Here is a 26444-nt window from a genome sequence, read left to right on the forward strand (position 1 = left end):
AGCTCTTTCTGGGACAGTGGCGCGGCTGCCCCTCTGTTGGTCTTCCTTGGTCTCTTGTGTTCTGGGGGCCTCTGGATGTCTGGAGTTTTGATCTCCTCCATACCTGCTTCATGCCCTGGAGGACGGGGCTGTGGCCCCCCCACACCCTCTAGCAGATCATTACATGAAGGAACCTTTTAAAAAAAACAAGCGCGTCCATGCTCACAGGTGTACACACGGGTGATCACACCCACAAACTACACCCTTTTTGGCTCCTACCTCAAAGCACACTGTGTTCTGTTGATCTTATGTGCTGCACAATAATGTTTAATATTTAGTATTTACTGTCATATTCCCATATATCATTGTGATGTTGTTTGTTGTATTGCTCTCATTTTCTTGTTTTCTTTTTCTTTCTCAACAGGTGATCCAGGTGGTTGATATATGTATTTTTTGTCTGCTTATTTAGTTGTTTTTTGTTTTTTTGCCCTCTATCCCCGTCCCTCTTGTCCGCTGTTTTTCTTTCCCTCTTCCTTTCTCCCTTTTCTTTTCCTCATTCAAGTCTGTCCCGTATCTAGCAAGTGAAAATAAAAAATAAAATAAACAATGAAAGGTGAATCAAATAGACCATTACGGCAAGGCTGGGATGGTCAATTTGGTAAAGTAAATCCGTTGGGCATCTTTCTTTGCCTTTAGACAACAATTTTGATGCAAAAGAGCCAAACGGGACAGGCAAAAAAGAAAAAAAAATTAATTAATTAATGGCAATAAAACAGAATTAATTCTAATAGGCACCAAATCAAAACTGACTAAAGTTCCAACCAGATGTCTTTCATTATCCATTAATAACTGTTTTGTCACACCCTCCCCTCAGGTTAAGAGTCTTGGTGTCATCCTCGATAGCACTCTTTCCTTCACAGCACATATAATATTTTCATCTCCGTAATATTAAACGCCTTCATCCCTCACTCACTCCAAACAGTACCGTCATACTTGTCAATGCTCTTTTCACATCTCTTTCAGATTACTTTAATTCTCTTCTCTATGGTCCACCTCCATAAATTGCATTTAGTTCAAATTACAGCTGCTCGTATTGTATCCAGAACTAGATCCACTGAACATATAACAGCTGTTCTTAAACAGCTCCATTGGCTCCGGGTTCACCTCCCTGCCAATTTCAAGATCCTGCTTCTTACTTTCAAAGCCCTTCATAACCTCGCTCCATATTTATCTGATCTTCTCCACACATACTCACCCCCTCGTACACTCTGCTCTTCTTCAGCTTCCCTTCTGTCTGTTCCACCTGCTCGTCTGACTACCATGGGACTCAGAGCCTTTAGTTGTTCTGTCCTGAGACTTTGGCCACACTTCCACCAGATCTCCAGACCACAAACCGTCTCTTCACTTTTAAATACTTTCTTAAAATTATTTATTCAGCACTGCATACCCTTCATTATGACTCCGTCTTAGTGCATTTTTACTTTGATTTGACTTTTATACTTTCATCTTTATTGTTTCCCTGTTAAATCCAGAATTCAAAATCCTGCTAGTCACAAAAAAGGTCTTGACTCATCTATCTCTGATCTGTCTGTCCCTCACCTCCTTTCTGTCCCTTATTTGTCTGTCTCTCATCCATCTCTCTGTCTCTTACTTGTCTGTCCTTCACCTGTCTGTCTCTCACCTATCTGTCCCTCACCCGTCTGTCTCTCACCCGTCTGTCTCTCACCTATCTGTCCCTCACCCGTCTGTCTCTCACCTGTCTGTCCCTCACCTGTCTGTCTCTCACCTGTCTCTCTGCAGACCTTCATGGTTCTCAGTAAAGGAAACATCATTAACAGGTTTAGTGCTGACTCGTCTTGTTACCTGCTGAGTCCATTCAACCCGTTGAGGACCATCGCCATCAAGACCCTTCTTCATCCATATCCTTTATGATGTCATAGTGTCAGGAGCCTCTGTGTGGTCAGGTTTTAGCTCTCTGGACCAGGTGAGCTGAGTTTTCCCTGAACTCTCACACATTCTTCAGTATATTCATCCTACTGGCGATCCTGGGCTTCGGTGTTCTGGAGTTCAAATTTCCTGTGGTGAAGTAAGATACACACACACACACACACACACACACACACACACAGATCTTTCATCTGGAGCAGAAAAACACGACTAAGTGATGAACAGGGCTGTTGATGGCAGCATCGATGAGTCACAGCATGAGAATGGTTTTAAAGTCTAAATCCATGCTAAGGCTCAAAGACAAAGAGCCAGTCTGTCCTCAGTCTGTCCTCAGTCTGACAGCAGCAGCACACACAGGTCTGTAAAGGTCAAACTGACTTTGCTCGCTGTTGTCGAGACAGGAAATGCTCAGAGTGTTCTGATATGTGAACAGATTTGTCATACAGACAATTAAGAGACGGCTTAAAGGGCCTGTTGTGATGTTTCTCCATCGAGACAGCTTTTGTGTGACTCGTCCATTTAGGAGAGATCTGCGGTGGAAGTGTTTGCCTCCTCTTCAGTATAATGGAAGCACTTTTACTGTCTTGGGCTGGCTGTAGCTCAGGAGTTAGAGCCAACTCAAACTAACTAACTGAAAGTTTGGCGGTTCAGTCCCTGGCTACTCCAGTCTGCATGCCAAAGTATCCTTTGGAAAGAACCCTGAGCTGGTGTGAAAGCTCTCAATCAATCAATCAATCAATCAATCAATCAATAAATCAATCAATCAATGCTTTATTCGCCACACACAGGTTGCCCTGCAGTGAAATGGGATCCCCCCCTCCCCGACCTTACACACACAACACAGACATCACATGGGGATACAGGTCAGAGATCGGTAGCGTTACAGAAAAACACTGAAATGTACACTACAATGGGAAAGTACAAGAGTAAAAAAAGAGACCTCTACTCATGCTGGGCTCCTGGGAGGACAGCATGAGAACAGGAAACAAAAAAACTCCTCTGCACAGAAAGCACATAAATGTCCACAGCACAACATTATGGAGCACGTGACAAGCCACAGGGTTGAGTAGGGGGTGAGGAGTAATCCGAAGCAAACACAGCAGCCATCCTGCCCTGCGCTATTATTCCAGCGCGGGCCCAGACCCGCCGTGTTCTCCAGGAGGGAACAAGCATTGGAGGCGTTTGGAAAGGGAGGGGGGATGAGTGTGTGCATATCAGTGTTGATGTATGTGTGTGTGTGTCCAGAGTTTAGCTGAGACAGTGTCCTTCACCCTGCCAGGCTAAGTAAACAGTCTTCCAGCCAACCCAGATGGCCTTGCATGGAATAGAAGGAACAGACTCAAGACAGTCGTTATCAGGGTGTTGTTGTTCGGCTCCAGCCTTGAGCCGACATCTGGCGCCGAAGGGACAGCTGCATTATGATGGTGATTTTTCTTTTATGCGGACAACTCATGAGAATTTCAAAGCTGTTCTTTAACACTCCGACACTGGTCTCTCAATCTCCCGTTGCAGAGCCGCGAGCTTCTCCATGATGTTATCAAACTTGCGCTCCGTGGTCTTGTCAATTCTTGTGCTCAAGGAGCAGATTCTGAGACCTCACGACCGCAGAGAGCTGCTCCAAGATGTGATCTAACTTTCACTCAGAGGTGTTATTCTGAGTATTCATGGCAGCCATAAGATTCTCCAAGCTCTTAACCGTGCTGCACTCAGTGAGCCCATTCTGAGACGTCGCGCCTCGTCCCATTGTTTCAATCCCAGCGGGCAGCCTTGGGGGGGGTTTGAACAGCCGGTTCCACTTTCTTAATTCTCCAGGGCACTCGGGCTCTCCCGAGCCCAAACTTCTCTGGTGTGAAAGCTCTCTGTCTCACGTTTATGTGAACAGGTACGTGTACATGGCAATCTTCGTGTTTGAGGCTCTGGTGAAAGTCGTGGCAAGAGGCTTCTGTGTGGGACGCTTCACCTTCCTCAGAGATCCCTGGAACTGGCTGGACATCATCATCATCAGCACCCTGTAAGGCTCAATAACACACCTCACACTCTCACACAGACTGTATGTACAGCCATGAATCTGCATTCTTTCTAATGACCAGCAGGGGGCAACTTCAGGTTGCACAAACAAAATTCAGTGTAATCTGTTTTAGATTTATTGGAAAACGGCTGACATGAAGTTGGTGAGACTTATTTCTCTGCCGTGATTCTCCGACACGTACAGTTATTGGAAAAGAAAGTTTTCACAGGACGATCCTGAGAAAAAAAACAAGTCCAGCCTTATTGCCTTCATGGGAGTTAAGAGGGTAAGCAGCCCCAGCTCCTAATCGAGCCAGACTGATTAGTCATACAGAAAATGATCACATCAAGCTGTTGCTGCTGAAGGTGTCTCTCCAAGCTCATTGATGAGGTACAATTAGGACTGCTTATACTGTGAGTTTGTTAATGGAAGAGCTCCTCTTTGTTCACTTCTTTAACCTCCTAGGACCTGGCGTCCACGTGTGGACATCACATTTTGGGTTATTTAGACCGAAATACTCAATTTCGCTCTGCAACGGCCTGATATCCACTCACGAGGACATTATACTCCTACTGTTCTACTGAAATTTTAAACAAATATCCTCATATGTGGCTTTCATTTTTCTTAGAAACAAAAATTAGGTAAAAAAAATAATCTGGTAATTCTTTATTTTTACATTCATCGGGTCCCAATATGCCCAAATATCAAAGAGAAATTAAAAATGCATGCCGAGGAAGAGTTCGGATCTTAGGGGGTTAATGTTGGTTACAGATTAACGTGATCCAAAAAACAGGAAACAGTATAAAAGAGCCTTCACAATAAGAGCCTCTCAGTCCTGAATAACAAGGCTCACTGCAGCTCAGAAAATACTCAAGAAATGTGATCCACCGATTGAATCCACTCAATGCTGGATGTGACCTTTACAGTTACACCAACACAGTTCTTGTCAGTGTGGTCTCATATCTATAGATCCATGTCCGTGCAAATAAGGTGGGCTTTTTCCAGCTGTGAAGATGAAAATTATCTTTTTGCTGCTTTCACCACCACATCCATCCATCCAGTTTTCTTCTGCTTATCTGAAGCTGGGTTGCAGGGACAGCAGCCTAAGCAGAAAAGCCGAGATCTCTCCACGATGTCCTGGGTCTGCCCCGGGGCCGTTCCTTTGTTATTACCCTTATATTTCGAGTTTAGTTGTTCCTTGGTTCAGGCACTGAAACTCCCTGTTTAGGTTTGGGACTCTTTCAGTGTTTGAATCCAGGCTGACATCAAACACTGTCCCAGCAAACTGACCACAGAGACTCTTGATGTTTCTTAAGGCTTGGTAACAAGCTAACCTCCTGTAGCTGAACGCTCGCTGTGCTGCTCTGCTTTCCTGTGTAGCTTTCCTGTGTACGTCTCCTCTACCTTTGTCACTGATAAAGGTTTTAGATTTATATTAGGACACTAACTGTCACGTCCTCATCACCGGCTTTGCTTCTGTATGTTCTGCTCGACACACTTTGGCTTTTTCCTGCTCGGCTGTAAATGTGTCTTTATGTTTTACAGCTGCTTTAATCACTGCTTCATGATGATGATGATGATGAAGGTGGTGATGATGACTCTGTGTCTCAGATTGGTGTCACAGTTCGTAGATTTGGGGAAGTTTGCTGTGCTGATGACGATTTCTCTGCTGCTGAAGATCTTCACATGCAGCCGAGGTGTGTGTGTGTCTGTGTGTGTGTGCGCGTGTGTGCGTGCGTGTGTCTGTGTGCGTGTGTCTGTGTGTGTGTGTCTGTGTGTGTGTGTGTGTGTGTGTGTCTGTGTGCGTGTGTCTGTGTGCGTGTGTCTGTGTGTGTGTGTCTGTGTGTGTGTGTGTGTGCGTGTCTGTGTGTGTGTGTCTGTGTGTGTGTCTGTGTGTGTGTGTGCGTGTCTGTGTGTGTGTGTGTCTGTGTGTGTGTGTCTGTGTGTGTGTGTGTGTGTGTCTGTGTGTGTGTGTCTGTGTGCGTGTGTCTGTGTGTGTGTGTCTGTGTGTGTGTGTGTGCGTGTCTGTGTGTGTGTGTCTGTGTGCGTGTCTGTGTGTGTGTGTCTGTGTGTGTGTCTGTGTGTGTGTGTGCGTGTCTGTGTGTGTGTGCGCGTGTGTGCGTGCGTGTGTCTGTGTGTGTGTGTCTGTGTGTGTGTGTGCGTGTCTGTGTGTGCGTGCGTGTGTCTGTGTGTGTCTGTGTGTGTCTGTGTGCGTGTGTCTGTGTGTGTGTGTGCGTGTCTGTGTGTGCGTGCGTGTGTCTGTGTGTGTCTGTGTGTGTCTGTGTGTGCGTGCGTGTGTCTGTGTGCGTGTGTCTGTGTGTGCGTGTCTGTGTGTGCGTGCGTGTGTCTGTGTGTGTCTGTGCGTGTGTGTGTGTGCGACTTGTATTCACAGCGGGGGCTGTCTTCACAGGTCTGAAGAAGACAGTCGAAGCTCTTGTCCAATCGGTGAAGAGGCTTGGTTGTGTCATCATCCTGACGTTGTTCTGCCTGAGCATCTTGGCTATGATTGGTTTACAGCTCTTCATGGGAACCCTGAAGAACAAATGTGTCATCTGGTCGATGAACACAAACACGACAGAGTTCGATTTCCACAACCACACCACCTCTCCAGGTATGATGGTCGTACCACGTCCTGATTGGCCGGTTAGCCTTTTAAGACAGTCAGATGGCTGACTCGCAGGTCTTCTTCCAACATTACAATGAAAGCAGTGGAAAGAGATCTCATGTGAGATCAGGTGAACCTCTGAGGAAAAGTCTTCAGGTCCAAAAACAGTTTTATTTGTTGTTATCAGATTTTAAAATCACCCGCAACAATGTAGATGCTGAGAATTGCAGCATAAATGTGACCTTGAATCTGTCATTGAGAGTATTTCCTGGCTCAGTGATGTATTAAACATGTCCGTGAAGACAGCTCTGCAGCACGGTCTCTCAGTGCTCGTCCAGGGATGTTATCAGGACCTGGGGCTCTGCGAGAATTGATTAGAAAGTTTAGAAATGTTCAGCTGGCTTTGTAGTGCAGACTTCAGCACCTGTCATCGTTGCCACCCCTGCCCTTAAATTAGAAAGGTGAAACATGATCTGTTTGTACGGTTTGGATGTCTGTCTGCCTTCTAGAAAACTATTACTACATTCCTGGACATCCTGATCCTCTGGTGTGTGGAAACCAGTCAGACGCTGGGTAAGTAAACATGAGTCTCTTTCATTCACTGACAACAACAACAATAAAAACAAACTGTTTTTTATGTGTTCAGGTGCTGTCCAGATGGTTTCACCTGTGTGAAAGCAGGAAGTAACCCAAACTTCGGATACACCAGCTACGACTCGTTTTTCTGGTCTCTGATGTCACTTTTCAGACTCATGATGCACGACTTCTGGGAAAGCCTGATGCAGTTGGTCAGTAACTCACCGATGACCACATGCAGGCTCCTCCCAGTACTCCGGTTGTCTCATCTGTTTCTCTCACCTGTCTGTCCCTTTGCAGACGTTGCGAACTGCAGGAAAATCCTATCTGATCGTCTTTCTGTTCGTCTTCTTCCCGGGTTGTTTCTTCCTGCTCAGTCTCATTTTGGCAGTGGTTGTTGTGACACGAGCGGAGCAAGAAGAGACTCAAGATGCCGAGGCCATACAAAGAGAAGAAGAGTTCGGACGGATTGTGGAGGTGCTGAAGAGGAGAGAGGAGGAGGAGGTCAGTAAGGACTCATTGCTTCCACAGGAATTAGGAGGGCAATGAGCAGCCAAATACTAATCAAGTCTAATCAGATTTAGTTCATTGGTTGGTCATCAGTAAGTGTGTGCACCTCTTTAACAGCAGATTTTGTCAGTTTGCTGTGGAGCATCCAGGTGTGTGCTAACACAATACCACCTTCTCTCCAGGACTGGGTGCTGCACCTTCAAAAAAACAAAAGCAGGAATCAATGATCCACACACGGGAATAAAGTTGCTTCTTATTTGCTGAACCTTGTGTCACATGTTACAGGTGCAACTTTTTTACGTCTACCTAACTTACAGCCCTCTCTTCTAAATTCTTACGTTTATCTCGACTTCTGGAACAGACTCAACACCGCTGTTGGGTCTGCGCTACAGCAGGCCCGCTGGTTCAGACTGATTCCTGTAAAGAAGGAAATACAGAACAGCAATCGATCGGTTTTCACATGCTACAGCAAGGGGAGGATGTCGGGGCAGCCCTTCTGCCCTCGAGCTCAGATTACTCCAAAGAACCAGCCCCCGCTTGCAGCCTTTTTTTGTGTGACACACAGTTTACACAAGCACCCATTGTAAAAAACCCCTATGGTCACAAAAGGTTAAAACACTGCGTGTGTGTGTGTGTGTGTATATGCATGTGCGAGCATGTTTGTGTGTGTGTGGATGGGGGTACGTTTGTGTGACTTCCTGCTGAGGATGTGCCTACAGTTACGCTATAGCCCCCCTCACCATTCAACAGGCTGGGGAGGGCAACAGAAACAGAAGGATGTCTCTGAGCACACAGTTTAAGGCCAGGCTTACAAACTTAAGTACAATAATGGCAACATTTAACAATTTCAGCCTAACAACCACCTTTCCTGGCCTCGCCAGTATAGCAACACACAATGCCCTATCTCAACAATCAACCTACTCTGTGCGCTTCTCCAGAGAAATAAACATGAACTTAAAACGCCTGTACTGATAATAACTGTTATGCATATATAAACAAATGATTCATTATGATACCACACTGGGCATTGCAGCAAATTCACGGCAAGAACTGATGCTCAGAGAAACCACAGAGAAACCCCAGTTACTGTGGCTGAGGTCCAACAGCCCCACCTCAGACTCTACAGGCCTCATTGAGCAGGTTGATGGGCTCCATGGCCACGACAAAAGGGAGATCAGAATCGCCTTTATTGGCCGTGTATATGCGCAGACACATACGAGGAATTTGGTTCGGGTAGATGACGACTCTCAATCACAGCAATGTAAATCACAACAATATGTAAACAACACAATAGAAACAATATAAAATAACCATAAGGTGTGTGTCTCTAGGAGGAGAGCCACACCAACAGCTGAGCTCTGACAGCTTGGAACACTGGCACACTAGGCCCAGGTGTTGCCAGTGTTGCTAAAACATTCCACACCTGTACAAAATATACTGGAATAACACGAGTAGGTCTATTATCGGGCTTTAGTTCTGTTCATATATCAAACACGTCCTATTCTTCATCTAAATATCCTTCTGTGTCTAGCATGTGACCAATCCTGCAGACCTGTCGGCAGCATTTAAAATCCAGCTGTTCCAAAAACCTTTCACCAGCTTCTTCTCAACTTATTGTGTCAGCCGTGACCTTTCTGAGACAAAATAACCCTGTTTGGAAACTGTTCAGAGTACTGTGGGATGGCTCTGCTGAAATCGTCATTTAGCATAACTGAGTTTGGGTGTTTTGTTATGGACAGCAGGCTTCCAGCAGGGCAGAGACTCCAGAGCAACAGGACTCACTGCAGAAGAAGAAATCAGCTGGTATACGAGCTACTAAGCAAGAATACGTTGAAGGTAAACAGATATTTACCTCCACCTCTTTAACCTCCACCTTCCTTCATTGGGACAGGACAACACGCTCTGTCACTGAGAGCAGTCACAGACAAACGCGAAGAGCCGAGGCTCTGCAGACAACTTAATGCTGACACAGTTTGTGGCCTCACAGAGTAGCTTTGTGTTGCAGAGGCAGAGGAGCACCACCGGCCTTTGTGTTGCACCTGCACTGACGCCTTCCTGAAGGGGGACTGTTGTGGCTGCTGGCGATGGCTCAAACAGCAGCACACTTTTATCACGAACCCTTTCTTTGACCTGGTCATCATCATCTGCATCATTGTTAGCACCATCTTCACAGCCATGGAACATTACCCTATGATGGAGGAGTTCATGGAGACCCTGGTCATCGCTGAGCTGGTGAGTGTTGAAGAAGTGTCTGCAGACCCTGTTATCTCCTACTTGGTTAATTTAATGGCAGCTTCTTCACTGCAGGCTAAAATCAGGACTTTTCCATTCTGCTCCCTTAGTTTGGTGTAGACTTGATCAGTCGGAGGGACCATATGTTCTTCTTCGATGTGCCTCCATGACCAATTTAGTGATGAATGCTTTTAGCGGGTTCTTCATTCACCTAGCAAGAGTGGTTTAAAATGTCCACTCAGAGCAACTACATCACAAATGGTAACAAACCAACGGTACAAACCTGTAAACGACCTGCATAACTGAGAGGAAAAGCAGCACAGTGAGGTAAAAATGTAACGGGGGTACAGTATAAACCTCTGGCAAGTCTCGAGAAAAGTAAGGATCAGCTGGGATTCAGAGGGAGCTTTGCTGAGGTTTATTTACACCGTGAGTCTTTGCAGTAACAGTGATGCCTGGTCAGAGTGATCTACCTTTACATGGGTGACATTTCACAGGAAAATTATTGTTTTGTTGGAACTTCTACTTCTGCACGGGACTCGGTGTGTTCGAGGTTTTTCGTTCGCCTGTCTGCCGATGGTTGGATGAATTGGATGCAAAACATGCTTCTACCCTGTGACCTCTGACCCCTTTGAACTGTGCAGGTCTTCCGTGTGATCTTTGCAGCTGAGATGATCATCAAACTTGTCGCACTGGGCCTGCATGGATACTTCCAGGTCAGATTTGTAGTTTCTTCTCAACAGTTCAGCGATCTGCCATTTTCAAAGAAACATTTGTGATTGTTTGTTGTCGTGGTTACAGGTGCGCTGGCATATCTTCGACTTTATCCTCGTCATCATTTCTCTGGTGCAGCTGGGACTGGCTGACGTTGAGGGTCTATCTTTGCTGCACAGTTTTCTTCCGGTTAGTATAACATCACCATCACTGTCATCATCATCATCTGTTCTCACGTATCTTTCTGTTTGTCCAGTTTCGAGTGTTTCGGCTGGCCCGTTGGTGGCCGATGCTCCACATGTTTTTGAAGATCGTCTGGGCCTCAGTGGGGAACCTGACTCTGGTTCTCTTCATCACGGTCTTCATGTTCTCTGTGGCGGGCGTGCAGCTGTTCCAGTCGGACTACAAAGCTAACGTCTGTCGCATTTCTCATGACCGCCAGCTTCCTCGTTGGCATATGGAAGACTTTTTCCACACCTTCATGCTTGTCTTCAGGGTCTTGTGTGGACATTGTTTAGAGTCTTTATGGGATTGCATGGAGGTCTCGAATGATGGCATGTGTGTGACCTTCTTCATGATTGTCCTGATTGTTGGAAAGCTGCTGGTGAGTCTCTTTACACTTAACAACCTAGAATGACCCAGTCCACCTTAGTCCATCAGGAGTTTTTGAATGAGTTCCTGGTCTGTTTGCAGATCCTACATCTGTTCCTGAATTTATTGTTCATCAATGTTCAGCTGGTGGATTCAGAAGACAAAACAACAAACATTCTGCAGAGTACCATGAAACAGACCAGAACCTGGATCCCCAAGAGAATCTGGACTTTGTGGGGGAAGAACTACGCTGACCAAGATCACAAAGGTGGTTTTTGTTTGTATATTTGTCTTTGTAGGTTCTCAGTTATCCAGGTCACAGTAATCCAAGGAGCTTGTTTTGTGCCATTACTTTATTGCTGTTTTGGGGGTCTGCATTATTAACATGGAATGTAGATATAACACTGGCACAGCCACAACGAGGTAACATATTAGTCAAAGTCAAACTTTATTGTCATCTCCGCTAAATGGCAAATGGTAAATGGCCTGTATTTGTATAGCGCATTACTTGGTCCCCTATGGACCAAAAGCACTTTACACTGCATTCAGTCATCCGCCCATTCACACACTGGTGATGGCAAGCTACATTGTAGCCACAGCTGCCCTGGGGCGCACTGACTGCTACAGCCAGTGCAGCATATAAAGACAAGACGACGAGTTACATCAGTGCAAAAAACCCTAATAAATGGATATAAAAGGAGTAGAAAAATAAATATACACTTAAGACTAAGACTTAGTGAAGTCCTGTCTTGAAGCCTGAAACTGGATGTTTACAAACTGGATCTGACTTCGACAGTGAGGGACTCTGCTCACTACTCATTGGTAGTAAAATGTAAAGTGGATTGTAGTCTCGACTTAAATCTTCCCGTCCTTCCTTCTCCTCAACAAGACTTCAAACTAGTGACTGAGACCATAAATTCATCAGTGAGCTGAGTGATGAGGTGAACACGAAGCTCATTTTCTCATATACTTGCAAATGTTCAGGTTACAACCAGAGGAGTCGCCACCTGCTGGACATTAGAGAGACTGCAGGTTTGAGGCAGTGTTGCCTTCATGTTTCAGGTCATCCTCACACATACTCTGTTGTTAGTGGTTTATTTTTTTTCTGTGGATCGTATTTGGATTTCTGTGTCTTTTTTAAGTTTTAGATTTAGAGCTTTTAATTTGAAAATATTTTCATGTTTTCCTCATTTGCAGGTGACACTGAAAAAGACAACAAGGAGGAATATCTGGCCTTAAGCTCTGTGAGCTCAGATCAGCTGACCCTCGATGATAACCACACAAACATGGCCGCCTGGGAGGCCCCCGTCGCTGTGGCTGAGATCGAGTTTAGGACGCCTGAAAATGCAGAAGAAAAGGAGACGCAGCATGTAAAGCAGATTCTACTATTTTTGATCCTAGAGCAGAATTTCATGTTAAAAGTAAATACTGATGTGTGACGCAGCTTCGGCCTCGAGTATGAACAGCAGATAAACATGTTTGTGTCGCCACGGGGCGACCGTGGCTCAGGGGGTTGGGAATCGCATCTGTAACCGGAAGGTCGCCGGTTCGATCCCTGGGCTCTCTGTCCTGGTCGTTGTGTCCTTGGGCAAGACACTTTACCCTACTTACCTACTGGTGTTGGCCAGAGGGGCCGATGGCGCGATATGGCAGCCTCGCTTCTGTCAGTCTGCCCCAGGACAGCTGTGGCTACACCTGTAGCTGCCTCCACCAGTGTGTGAATGTGAGAGTGAATGAATAGTGGTATTGTAAAGCGCTTTGGGTGCCTTGAAAAGTGCTATATAAATCCAATCCATTATTATTATTTATTATTACACAGTACTATTTTCCTCACTGTGATCACTGTGCATGAAGAACATCTCTCCACCCTCGATGTGACCGCAGCATCATCAGAGCTTCAGCATAACTGCAGTTGTCTTTATGATGAATTGAGTGAAACACAGCGATGAGATGCTTTCACACACACATCCACAGCACACAGGTTTAAGGCAGACGACTGGACCGTGTAAAGTTCAGGTTTTAGTTTGAAATTCATCAGCAGCTGCTGATGTTAAAATCACTGCAACAGCTTAAAGAAGGTGATCATCAGACTTTTACAGGACTGAAATCAGCCATCCTGAATTCACAGACACAGTAAAGACCCGAGACATAAACCGCGTGAGCTTTCAGAGTGTGAACACTTAGTCCGGTGACAGTATTTTAAAGTAACTAGGACATTAAAGTTTATTTATGTTTGTGAACTTCTGTGTCTGCAGTGTGACGTCATGCAGAAACGTAAAGATGAAACTCATCCAGAACCTGAGGACTGCTGCTGCAACAGTATGAGCACACACACACACACACACACTGTTATATCAAATTATTATATGTAAAATAGTTTAAACCTGCAGTGACAAACCTTTGTCTCCCTCTTCTGGCAGTGAGAGTAATTACGTAAATGCTGAGCTTTGGTAAACGTGTTCATGTTTCACCATATTTGGATCACACAGACTCGGATACCTGCTAATTAGTGTTCAGTAACATCCAAATAAAATCCTCAAGTTTCAGTCCCTGAAACTGGACCTCAGACTTCTTGAATGTCTGTTGGTCCAGTCAACCTCACAGCAGCCATATTATTGGTCAGATGATTGTAATAAAAATGATCCAAAAGACTCCAACAGCACAAACACGGTCCAGAGGTCCAGTTCAGGGACTGCAATTGGCAGACAGCTAGCAGCTACACCCGCCTGTGTCACCATCCACCTGTTAGTCAAAGAGGCCCCGCCCCTAATAATGCCAACTTTAAGGCTCAATACAAACCTTCTCTCACTCTCTTACAGTTGTCATGAAAGGGGGAAATTATGGATATGGATTTGGTCTCAGGCTGTAAACATGTTTATTTGTGCTGTAAAGTTTTAACATAGGGACATGTTAAATCTATGGCGACCGGCTCACTGCTGGAGCCTCTGCTAGAGGAACTGCAGCTTTTGGTTCTTCTGTGCATGATTTAGTTTTCAGTGCCTCAGTTTGATGGATGATGTAGACCCAATTTAAAAGTTCAACAAACTGTGACATACAGAGATGATATCAAAGTTCCTTCACTGCAGCTGTTTCCGTTACATCAAGAGAACAGAAGCCAATCAGTCAGCAACGCCTCTGATGTGTTTCAGGCTGTTACATCTGCTGTCCGTTCCTGGAAATAGACACATCCCAGGGTACCGGCAGGGTCTGGTCTAACTTCAGGAGAGCCTGCCTCTGCATCGTGCAACACAAATTCTTTGAGGGCTTCATCGTCTTCATCATCCTGCTGAGCTGTGCAGCTCTGGTAAACAGACATTGTCAATACATATTTGACAATATACATCATGAATTCATGTCACATTCAAACCCTGGACTCACTTGGACATGTTTTATCTTCCTGGCTTAACTCCACACTGAAACCACTAAGCTAAACATATGGCACTGATAGCGACCTGCATGAACCCACAGACAGTTGATTTGGTCTTTGAAATCACTTTTGGATCAGTGTCTTGATGCATGCTCAATCATCCAGGTAAGTAAATCCCAAAGGTTGAATCTGTACACCTGGTCGTAACGTTTTCAGGTGAAACTTTCATCATCAGGGGACGTCTTCAGTCTCAGCTGACTGCAGGTCTCCAACCATATAAACAGGACATTTGGACACTGACTGAAACTAGCACCACTGAAGGAACAATGGGCTGGGAGGTCAGTTCCTTCATCGTTAATATGCAAATTCTTTTGACCATTTGATCAAAGACGATTGATCAATAACCATGAGTCCCATTCACAGAGAGTTGGGGAATGGCTGCAATCACAGCATTGTAAGATGGTGACAGATGTACCCTTAGGCCCCTCCTCCATTCAGAGATGGTCCTTCCCTTTTCACGTAAATGGCCTCCTTGACTCCGCCTTCAAACCAGCGTTCCTCCCTGTCCAGGATGTTACATCCTCATCATTGAAAGAGTGTCCACTGGCCTGTAGGTGTGAATAGACTGCAGAGTCCTGGCCTGACGAGGTGGCTCTTCTGTGTTGTGTCATCTGCTTGTGCAATCTACTGTTTATAAGGTTGGAAACCTGCAGTCCGCTGAGACTGAAGAAGTCACCTGATGATGATGAAACGTTTCTCCCACTGAAAACGTTCAGATGAACTGAATCAACCTTTTTGGGTTTTGGAGCTGTTGGGGTGGTTTCCTGTTCATGGGTAGAAAAGTTATGTCTTATTATTGCAGAGGTGCTGCTCTGAAAGACACAAAACATCCCCTCACTAAAGCGCCAGAGTTGCAGATGATCACAGTCTACAATATTAGAGAGAGGATCACAACAATCAGATGACAAGAGCAGCCCTTGGTGACAGTGGGAAGGAAGAATCCCTTTTTTTAACAGAAAGAGACCTCCATCTGAACCAGAATCAGGGAGGAGCAGCCATCTCCTGGATGTGTCGGAGGGTGGTGGGAAAAAACACAGACAGAAAAGAAGAGCTCATGAAGAACAAACAGGACAGCAGGTCGTCTGTTAAACCAGAAGGTCACACTGCTAGAATGACAGTGGTTGTCCTTAGATCGTCTCATATGCTGCTTGTTGTGAGTAAACAGGCGTGTGTTTGTGAACAGGTTTTTGAGGACATCTACCTGGGGCATCGTCCAGTCTTGCAGAGAGTTTTGAAGATGGCAGACCTGGTGTTCACCTTCGTGTTTCTGGTGGAGATGCTACTGAAGTGGATCGCTTTTGGATTCAAGAAATACTTCACAAGCTTCTGGTGCTGGCTCGACTTCCTCATCCTAGATGTAAGAGCACAATCGGCAGCACCGATTATTGGCAGTATTTTACAAAGCCAGTCACGGAGGGACCACAAGCCAGTGTTGTCCTAGTGCTGGTCCCAAGCCTGGGTAAATGGGGAGGGTTGTATCAGTAAGAGTATTCTGGCTAAATCTTGGAATGAACGAAAAATGATGTGGGGCATTTAACCATGTGTGGAGCTGGGGATCATAGACCCACCTCAGCATTGGTGATGGCACCGAAGCTAAAGGACGGGCTGTTCATGTCTGAGATGTGGGCGGTTTTGACAGGATGTCAGTATTTGACGTTGTAGTAAAGAAATGGGGTTGTTTCAGTTTGAACAGATAAACTAACAGCACACAGTCAGGCTGGGTAAGATGAACCTGCTGCTTCACTGCTCTCCTGTACAATGAGGTCAGTTCAATTTAATCGAGTTCAATTCAATGTTATTTATATAGCACCAAATCACAACAACAGTTGCCTCAAGGTGCTTTACACTACAGGGCTCTAGACTAACTTTTTGACATGGGCGCACCGGTACGCCTAACTTTAAAAATTTAGGCGTACCGGCACAAAAGTTAGGCGCACTCAAATTTTTCAACCGCATCGCTTAACACCGCAGTTTTACATGTGCACTTTCTTTGGGGGGGGAAGTCCATACAGACAATATTAATTTCTAAATTATTAACTAACAAACTTGTGCTTAAAGTGCTTTGTCAATATTGTAGAAAATGTTAAAAACTTAATCATCATCTTGGCCTCCTCTGACGACCTGTTTGCTGCTGTCTGCTGCTGAAAGGCCGTGGGGAGAGGGGACACTTGGGCAGTGCATTTACTGCAGCATATAATGTGCTTTTTCAGCATTCAAATATTGATGGCACCGTGTCAGAGCACTGGCTATGAATTTCAGACAGATCAGGCCTTAACTTAACAAAAAAGTTATCAATAGTTCTTTTCATCTTTTCTTATTACCCACAGCTACAGTACATCCACTTCTCTCAGGCCTAGGCTGCTCACTAGGGCTGAGTATCATCACTGATTTCTATAATCCATTCAATTCCGGTTCTCAAAGTCCTGATTTGATTCAATTTAGCCTCAGACAGTCAGAAATATTATAATTCTGATCATTTATCAGTACTGATACACATGAGACTTCATCAGAATTGTGAAAATCACAGCAGATGCCTTTGCGTGAAAGTAACTGAGAATAAAACACAGGAAAACATGAAGGAGATTTTCCTGGTCTGGCTTTTTATAGCAGATAACCTTAAAAATATTCTGCAATTTTGCATAATTTTAAGAAATTTAAATTTCTTCAGTATTGAACAGCAGAAATTAGGCTTTCTTGTCCGAGGTCATTTAAGTGAAAAAAGAAAAAGCGCTGTAAACAACGCTAGACTGGTGGGTAATAAGCGAATGAATAATGCAGAAAACAGATTTGAGACGGGAAACTGTTCCTGAAGTACAGAGAGAGAGAGAGCTGTGCAGGAAGTGTGATTTTTATCGTGGTGGAAGCAAAACAGCAAAAGTCAGAGGGAATTCATGACGACATTGATCAAATGTGAAGCGCAGTTTGCTGCTTCTTTTGCTGCAGGCTCGGTGAATTTTGGTTGGAGAGAGGCAAAACCTGCAGCTCAGAATCAGCGCAAAAAGACGTAAACACAGCGCGGACCCGAAGAATCGCTAAGCTCCGACAGCGTGTCCGTGTTCAGGCCGTCGGGTGAGAAAGCCGAGAAAGACGAAGCTGATTCTGATGTGTTGGGTCCGCTCCGTGTTTAGGTCTTTGTGTGGAATCCGTTAATGAATTGATATCGCTTTATTCAAGCTACTCACCTCTCTCTTCCACCTGCACTTTCAACTGGACCACGGCCAATCAGAGAGGTCCCGCCCCTGACTATCTCTGATTGGTTTAGTCCACGATAGGGGCATAATGTGTGTCTGTTGTTGACCACACGGAGAGTTACAGAGATTTTTTTTTTGTTACCGGAACAGTTGGTCGCACCTGTGCGACCAAATATTTATTTTTAGTCGCACCACTGAAAAATTTGGTCGCATTTGCGACCAAATTGGTCGCACTCTAGAGCCCTGCACTATAAGGTCAAGACCCTACAGTAATGTTAAGGAAACCGAAAAAACCCAACAATAATATGACCCCCTATGAGCAAGCGCTTTGGCAACAGTGGGAAGGAAAGACTCTTTTAACAGGAAGAAACCTCAAGCAGAACCAGGCTCAGGGAGGGGCGGGGCCATCTGAGGCGGGGCCTGATGATTTAAGACCTTATTGGTTTAAGAGTATGTGAGGTGCAGGATTTTGAATTCTGGATTTAACAGGAAGCCAAAACAGGAGAAATCTGCTCTCTCTTTCTAGTCCCTGTCAGGACTCTTGCTGCAGCATTTTGGATCAGCTGAAGGCTTTTCAGGGAGTTTTTTGGACATCCTGATAATAATGAATTACAGTCGTCCAGCCTGGAAGTAATAAATGCATGAACTAGTTTTTCAGCGTCACTCTGAGACAGGATATTTCTAATTTTAGAGATGTTGCACAAATGGAAGAACGCAGTCTTACATATTTGTTTAATATGTGCTTTGAAGGACATGTCCTGGTCAAAAATGACTCCAAGGTTCCTCACAGTGTTACTGGAGGCCAAGGTAATGCCATCCAGAGTAAGAATCTGGTTAGATACCATATTTCTAAGCTTTTCAGGGCCGAGTACAATAACCTCAGTTTGATCTGAATGAAGAAGCAGAAAGTTAGCGGCCATCCAGGTCTTTATGTCTTTAAGACATTCCTGCAGTTTAACTCATTGGTGTGTGTTATCTGGCTTCATGGACAGATAGAGCTGGGTGTCATCAGCATAGCAGTGTAAATGTATGCTATGTCTTCTAATGATGCTGCCTAAGGGAAGCATGTATAATGTAAACAGAATTGGTCCTAGCACTGAACCCTGTGGAACTCCATAATTAACCTCAGTGTGTGAAGAGGACTCTCCATTTACATGCACAAACTGGAGTCTATTAGATAGATATGATACAAACCACTGCAGTGCAGTACCTGTAATACCTACAGCATGTTCTAATCGCTCTAATAGGATATTATGGTCGACAGTATCGAACGCTGCACTGAGGTCTAGCAGGACAAGCACAGAGATGAGTCCACTGTCAGAGGCCATAAGAAGATCATTTGTAACCTTCACTAAAGCTGTTTCTGTGCTGTGAACTCTATGAGAAGTAAGCAAAGTTTATTTATTAAGTTTATTTATTTATTAAGCACTTTTCACAGAGTCGCTGTACACAAAAGGGTCAAATAAATCTGAACATTAAGTGCTAAAATATTCAATAAAAATATTTGATAAAACAAAATAAACTAAACAGGTAGTTTTAAAATAAATAAATAAACCTATAATCATTCCAATAAAACTTCTGAAGCCTGTTTAAACAAAGATTTTAGTCCACAGAGTCCACTAAGTGTAGTTGTGGTGGTAGACTGTTCTACAGCCTTGGTGCCACAGACTGAAAGCCTCTGTGCCCCCTCGTCTTTAGTCATTTACAGGGAACAACCAAAAAATCCAGAGTCTGTGAATGAAGAAAGAAAGCAATGATTTGTCCAAGCTGGAAAACAGGTTATTACAATAGTCTAAAAATAACTTAGAAATGTTACTTAAATGAAATGAACAGCGATATGATGAAGATTTTATATGCAAGTCGAAGCCAGAGAAGAATCCAATATTACACCCCGTACATGGCTCAACTCCTTGAACAGTCCACCATATACAAGCACAGGTGAGCCCATAAATGGCAGGAAGTAAACATTCATTACTAAATAAGGAAACCAGAATCTTACATGCAAGCGCGCCCGCAGTTAAACACTATAGCTAATAGCATCCCCCACCATGCTAGATCTAGGGGAGGAAAAATATCTGCACGCAGTTCAAGAAAAGGTTTACAGTTTTAAACACAACAATGACAACTTTGATCAGAATGACTTCAACAGATACAATGGTTTGTTCTAACAGAGACAGTCCTGTCAGATAAGTAAGAAGAAAACCAGTCTAAGGCAGAGCCACATACACCAGCCTAAACCTCAAGCCTGTCAGGCAGAATGTTATGGTAAATGGTATGAAAGGCTGCACTAACACTGGACAGAATGATAGCAGAACAGTCCCCTGCATCAGAAACCATTCAAAGATCACTACAGATTCATTATACAAAAGACAGAGTAAAGACCTGATTTCCTACAGTTGAAACCTGACTGAAACTCTTCCAATAAGCCATTCCTCTGCAGATGATCTGTTAGCTGTTGACAACTACTGTTTCAAGAATCGATAACATGAAGGCTGGGGATTGGCCTATAATTAGCTAAGACAGCTGGGACAAGGGGTTGGTTTTAAGTAATGTTTAACAACTGCCATCTCGAAGGCCTGTGGCTTGTAGCCGATTATTAGAGACAGGTGGATCACATTGTCACCGCTGTGCTGTCTTCTAGGTGTCTCTGTTCTCCCTGATGGGCAACATGCTTGGATACACCAGCCGGCCTCTGAGAGCTCTGAGGACTCTGAGGGTCCCGTCTCGCTTCAAGGGCATGAGGGTGAGGCAGGCACTCATACAGATACAGACATTGCCGAGCAGGATGTAGGTGTACTCTTCTGCTAGAGAAAGAAGATCAAATATTTATAAAATTCTTTGCTTGTTAAATGATTTGTAGAGTTCGTGTGACTTTCTCTTTTGCTCTACTCATCATTGTGCTCCCTTTTTAGGAGATTTGAGTCCTTAGGGTGTGTCTGTTATTTCCCATAGACACTGAAGGTTTGTCCTATCCATCATCATTCTCCTTATTTGCAGGGTATCTGTCCCTAACAGTTTCTTCAATCTCACCCAACTCAGGGAGCGTTCATCAAACAATCTTTGTTTTCTTATTTCTCGGTTGTCCATCCTACAGACGTGGCCCAGGTATTTTAATCGCTGGTGTAAGCAGAAGGACTTTATCACTTTTGTCTCAGTAATGCGTGCAGGTCTGCATTTGTGAGTTTTAATCGCCAACCCGTTATTCAGCCTCCCAAATCTGTATGACCACACAAAAAGAACACACTGTCCTTTGATGTTCAGAGGAAAGTTTTCCCATACTTGAGGAGGTTACTCCACAGACTGGCGGCTGTGCTCCATTTGGTCAGCCAGGCACAAGACTGGGTTCCCCAGGGTGTAGCTGTCCTAATGACGGAGGTGTGAGAGGCGACTGGTCTTACCAGGACTTATCAATGCCTTGTAACCCTAGTATAAAGCCAGTTGCATGTCACACAATTTACACCCCAAGTTGAATGATTGTTTACGTTGTATATCATTTGCTTAGTTTTTGTTTACAGGTTTTCAGGTCTTTCAGTAGCTAATAGTGAACTTTCCTGGCAGAACTAAAGTCCTGTTGGATGGCGAGCCAACGTGGAGGCAGCTTATTAACTGGATGTGAGCTGATTCACAGCAGAGACCTTTTTGTCTCTGTCTGTGTGCAGGTGGTGCTGAAGGTGCTTGCCGTGACGCTGCCCTCCATGTTCAGCATGCTGCTGGTGATTCTGGTCATCTGGCTTGTCTTCAGCGTGATAGGAGTGAATCTGTTTGCAGGAAAGTTTTCTTACTGTTACAATGAGACTTCAGAGGAGCTTTTCTCCTTTTACGTGGTGAACAACATGACTGAATGCTTTTCACTGATGGATCAGAATTTCTCTGAGGTCAACTGGAAGACGTGGACGTTTAATTTTGACAATGTGGGGATGGGTTTCCTGTCGCTGCTGATCATGGTCAGTGTGAACACTCTAACTTGTTAGTTAGAATGCATAAAACCATCAACTGTGTGGAAAAAACATAACCAAGCTAACTAAAGTCAGTATCATTTAGTAATAGAGCTTGAATTCATTGTTTTTCTAATGAAACTCTGTGTTGATTGTGGGTCAGGGGACGTCTTCAGGCTGGATGGACATCATGTATGCAGCTGTGGACTCCAGACAAGTCAGTATACACGCTGGATCAGTACTATTACTGTTGCTGTTATTGCTGGTATATTACTACTGTGTGTGTGTGTTAAAACCACTGTATGTGTGTGTGTGTGTGTAGGTGGAAGACCAGCCGCACTACGAGATCAATGTGTACATGTACCTGTACTTCATCTGTTTCATTATCATCGGCTGCTTCTTTACGCTGAACCTCTTCATTAGAGTCATCATTGATACGATCCACCAGCAGAGACACAAGATAGGTCACGCACACGCACACACACACAGTTGGGCATCAGTCTGTAGAAGCTCCACAGTGTTGGCTGAATTCGTTCTTCCTGTTTCTGTCAGTTAACTTTGCTCTTGTCTCTCATCTCTACTTCGGAGGGAAACATGTTTTTGTGACGGACCAGCAGCAGAAATATTTGAGCACCATAAAGAAACGATTCTCTGAAAAACGCAACAAAACAGTTCCACAACCTCAGGTCAGTTCAGATATAGTTCTTCAGTCTTTGTCAACTGCTGGCTGATTTTCATTTTTAGCCCAGTCCTTGTACCCGACCACTTTCAGAAGATTACCCAACTCTGACCAATTCAGGCATAAAAGAGGCTCCTAACTCAAGGGATGAACTAATGTTGTGTCCACACATGATGCACAACTCAGGAAACAACCAGTTTCAAGTTGTATCTTTGAGCTCTTTTGCTGAATTTGTGAAAAATGCCAAAGTAATGGGAATCTAAGGAGCTTGGAAAGAGAACCGTTAGTTGTTTGAAGACGTTTCAGCTCTCATCCGAGAAGCTTCTTCAGTTCTAAGGTCAAATGGTGGAGAGTCCCAGATTGAAACCCAGTGGGAGTTTCCCCCCAAAGAGGTACAAAGGACCCCCTGATGATCCTCTGCCTAATCACATGAGCCAAGGTGTGAAAACGGGTGTGGGTCACAATCAGCCAGGGTTTCGGGTGAGCTCATGGAGAAACCCGGCCCCACCCTGTCATGTGATTTCCTGAGGCCAGATGGCCCAGGATGTGAGTGGGTGTTAAGGTGTCTGGGGAGGGATCTCAGAACTGGATTATAGATGGCAGAGAGTTGTAAACTCCAGGTGGACTTACAGTGGGGCAAAAAAGTATTTAGTCAGCCACCGATTGTGCAAGTTCCCCCACCTAAAATGATGACAGAGGTCAGTAATTTGCACCAGAGGTACACTCCAACTGTGAGACAGAATGTGAAAAAAAAAACACGACGAGTTGAGTTTATACCAAAACGTTCTACTTTGGTTTCATCTGACCACATGACATTCTCCCAATCCTCTGCTGTATCATCCATGTGCTCTCTGGCAAACTTCAGACGGGCCTGGACATGCACTGGCTTCAGCAGCGGAACACGTCTGGCACTGCGGGATTTGATTCCCTGCCGTTGTAGTGTGTTACTGATGGTGACCTTTGTTATTTTGGTCCCAGCTCTCTGCAGGTCATTCACCAGGTCCCCCCGTGTGGTTCTGGGATCTTTGCTCACCGTTCTCATGATCATTTTGACCCCACGGGATGAGATCTTGCGTGGAGCCCCAGATCGAGGGAGATTATCAGTGGTTTTGTATGTCTTCCATTTTCTGATGATTGCTCCCACAGTTGATTTTTTCACACCAAGCTGCTTGCCTATTGTAGATTCACTCTTCCCAGTCTGGTGCAGGTCTACAATACTTTTCCTGGTGTCCTTCGAAAGCTCTTTGGTCTCGGCCATGGCGGAGTTTGGAGTCTGACTGTTTGAGGCTGTGGACAGGTGTCTTTTATACAGATGATGAGTTCAAACAGGTGCCATTCATACAGGTAACGAGTGGGGGACAGAAAAGCTTCTTACAGAAGACGTTACAGGTCTGTGAGAGCCAGAGATTTTCCTTGTTTGAGGTGACCAAATACTTATTTTCCACCCTGATTTACCAATAAATTCTTTACAAATCCTACCATGTGGATTCATGGATTTTTTTTTTCACATTCTGTCTCTCACAGTTGAAGTGTACCTCTGGTGCAAATTACTGACCTCTGTCATCATTTTAAGTGGGGGAACTTGCACAATCGGTGGCTGACTAAATACTTTTTTGCCCCACTGTAAATGGCTTCTTTCACTCCTCTTTTAAACATCTGTCCTCTCTGTCCAACATGTGAACATTGGAATCCTCGAAAGAGCGTCCTTTCCCCCGTGTCACCTATTGTAGCCAACTTAACTCTCTTCCTATTGAAAAAACAAAAGTTGTATCCCAGATGGCCGACTTCTAAATGGCCACCATGGTCACCACCATGGTAGACAAACTGGCAGCTCTTACTGTGGTGGCATCTGTCATTTTTTTCAGTGTGGTATGTTGGAGCAGCAGTTTATCGGCAGCTGAGAGGAAGAGGTTGGATAAACTCATCAGGAAGGCCAGCTCTGTTCTGGGATGCACCCTGGACCCAGTGCAGGTGGTGGGAGACAGAAGGACTGTGGCCAAAATAACATCTCTGATGGACAGAGTCTCCCACCCCATGCATGTAGATGTTGCTGCAGAGCTGCTTCAGTGACAGACTGCTGCATCCTCAATGCATGAAGGAGCGTTTCTGCAGGTCCTTCCTCCCTGCAGCTGTCAGACTGTACAATCAGAACTGCTCCCAACAATCATAGGTCTGCGCTGTAACTGCAATAATTTAATCAACCGATTCGCACAGCAACCTGGTTTGCCTCTTAGCTGTAGTTAATTTTATTTAATTTAACACTAGATTTACTAACCCTGCGCAAATTTGCGTAAATCCCCTGAACCTAAAACCTATTAGAATTACTGACTTTTTTATTTTCTGGCGCAAGTCCCAAGGTGTTATTCAAACTGGGGTGAATAAAATGAATAAGGCTGGGCAGCATCACCTCATCCCCCATCACACTGAACACTGGTGCTCCACAGGGGTGTGTACTGAGCCCTCTCCTGTACTCACTCTACACCTACAACTGCACGGCCACTAACAACTCCAACATCATTGTGAAGTTTGCGGACGACACTACAGTGGTGGGTCTTATCACCAAAGGTGATGAGACGGCCTACAGGGAGGAGGTCAGCGCCTTGACCCACTGGTGTCAAGACAACCATCTCACCCTCAATGTCGCAAAGACAAAGGAGTTGATAGTGGACTTCCGGAGGTGCAGAGAAGTACACACCCCCATCACCATCAACGGCGCTGCTGTGGAGAGAGTGAGCAGCTTCCGGTTCCTTGGGGTACATCTGGCTGAGGATCTTACGTGGTCAGTACACACAAACAAAACAGTGAAGAAGGCGCAGCAGCGCCTCTTCTTTCTCAGGAGACTGAAAAGATTCGGCATGAGCCCCCACATCCTCAGGACCTTCTATCACTGTGCCATTGAGAGCATCCTCACTGGATGCATCACCACCTGGTATGGCAACAGCACCGCCTACAACTGCAAAGCTCTCCAGCGAGTAGTGCGGTGCTCTGAACGGATAATTGGAGATGAGCTTCCCTCCCTCCAGGACATCTACAGGAAGCGGTACCCGAGGAAAGCGGGGAGGATCATCAAGGACTCCAGTCACCCCAGCCATAAACTGTTCAGACTACTCCCATCAGGAAGGAGGTTCTGCAGCATCCGGTCCCGTACCAGCAGACTGAGAGACAGCTTCTTCCACCAGGCCATCAGACTGCTGAACACGTCATAGACACCTCAGCTTCACTTAAGAGAACTTCAACATTATGCACTCCACACTGTATATAAATGCCACTGTTTTGCACATGTCCAACTACCAACCTCTGTATATTTTATATATTTTATTTATTGTTTATTCTATTTAATTTTTAAAATATGTATAGACACACACACACGTAGATATTTATATTTAGTATACACATTCAGTAATGCACATACACTCTTATACTGTACATATATTTATTCATATAATTCTCAGATTTACCCATTCTTATATTTTGCTTGTTCTTATGTTATTGTATTTTAACACAACTCTGTTGCTTGTGAAGCTCGCACACAAGAATTTCACTCGCATGTACTGTACCAGAGTACCTGCACATGTGATGTGACAATAAAAGTGATTTGATTTGAAAGTTCATCTCGCTTCCATCGGCCCAAAGATGTTTCTCAGACCTGTACACGCTCCTTTAGATGTTTTCTGGTAAAATCTATTCTAGCACTTCTTGAGTGTAACCAGTAGTTTGCATCTTGTTGTAAACTCTCTGTATTGATCGTAGACTTTCAAAGAGTTTCACCAACCTCCTCAAGAATCCCCTTGACTCAATTAGATGCTCTGATCCTAAATACAACACCTTGAATCAGTTTCAGGTTTTGTAACTGCTCAAACTTTCATTGAATAATGAGGGAATGGGCTTTACTGTTTGTCACCTTTGAGCCTCTGAAAACGGGGGACTGCATGAAACAACAGTTGATGGAATATTTTTACAAACCTTTAAAACTCACGGTGTGCAGACACTAAAATACGCATCAGAGTCCAGATACTTATGGATATATGTTCATATGTAGCACGTGAAGGC

At 44.6% G+C, this 26444-nt stretch overlaps 1 protein-coding gene across 1 annotated transcript in view; it reads left to right on the forward strand.

The window, feature by feature from the left end:
- The first annotated feature begins 1932 nt into the window (after nt 1-1932).
- LOC146706827 (sodium channel protein type 4 subunit alpha B-like) overlaps nt 1933-26444 on the forward strand; it is a 64483-nt gene continuing 39971 nt past the window's right edge. The window contains exons 1-22 of the mRNA XM_085465077.1: nt 1933-2065; nt 3809-3937; nt 5546-5631; nt 6345-6545; nt 7049-7112; nt 7186-7327; nt 7416-7619; nt 9365-9461; nt 9631-9857; nt 10502-10573; nt 10659-10760; nt 10828-11175; nt 11265-11430; nt 12360-12532; nt 13418-13481; nt 14312-14466; nt 15773-15946; nt 20422-20523; nt 21440-21724; nt 21879-21932; nt 22038-22175; nt 22297-22401. Coding sequence (XP_085321203.1) covers nt 3819-3937; nt 5546-5631; nt 6345-6545; nt 7049-7112; nt 7186-7327; nt 7416-7619; nt 9365-9461; nt 9631-9857; nt 10502-10573; nt 10659-10760; nt 10828-11175; nt 11265-11430; nt 12360-12532; nt 13418-13481; nt 14312-14466; nt 15773-15946; nt 20422-20523; nt 21440-21724; nt 21879-21932; nt 22038-22175; nt 22297-22401 — 3078 coding nt within the window. The 5' untranslated portion in view covers nt 1933-2065; nt 3809-3818. The remainder of the gene's footprint in view (nt 2066-3808; nt 3938-5545; nt 5632-6344; nt 6546-7048; nt 7113-7185; nt 7328-7415; nt 7620-9364; nt 9462-9630; nt 9858-10501; nt 10574-10658; nt 10761-10827; nt 11176-11264; nt 11431-12359; nt 12533-13417; nt 13482-14311; nt 14467-15772; nt 15947-20421; nt 20524-21439; nt 21725-21878; nt 21933-22037; nt 22176-22296; nt 22402-26444) is intronic.

This window comes from Copadichromis virginalis, linkage group LG7 (assembly GCF_057382275.1).
Source record: "Copadichromis virginalis isolate Kocher_CV1m ecotype Utaka linkage group LG7, C_Virginalis_male_GT1.1, whole genome shotgun sequence".
NCBI lineage: Eukaryota > Metazoa > Chordata > Actinopteri > Cichliformes > Cichlidae > Copadichromis > Copadichromis virginalis.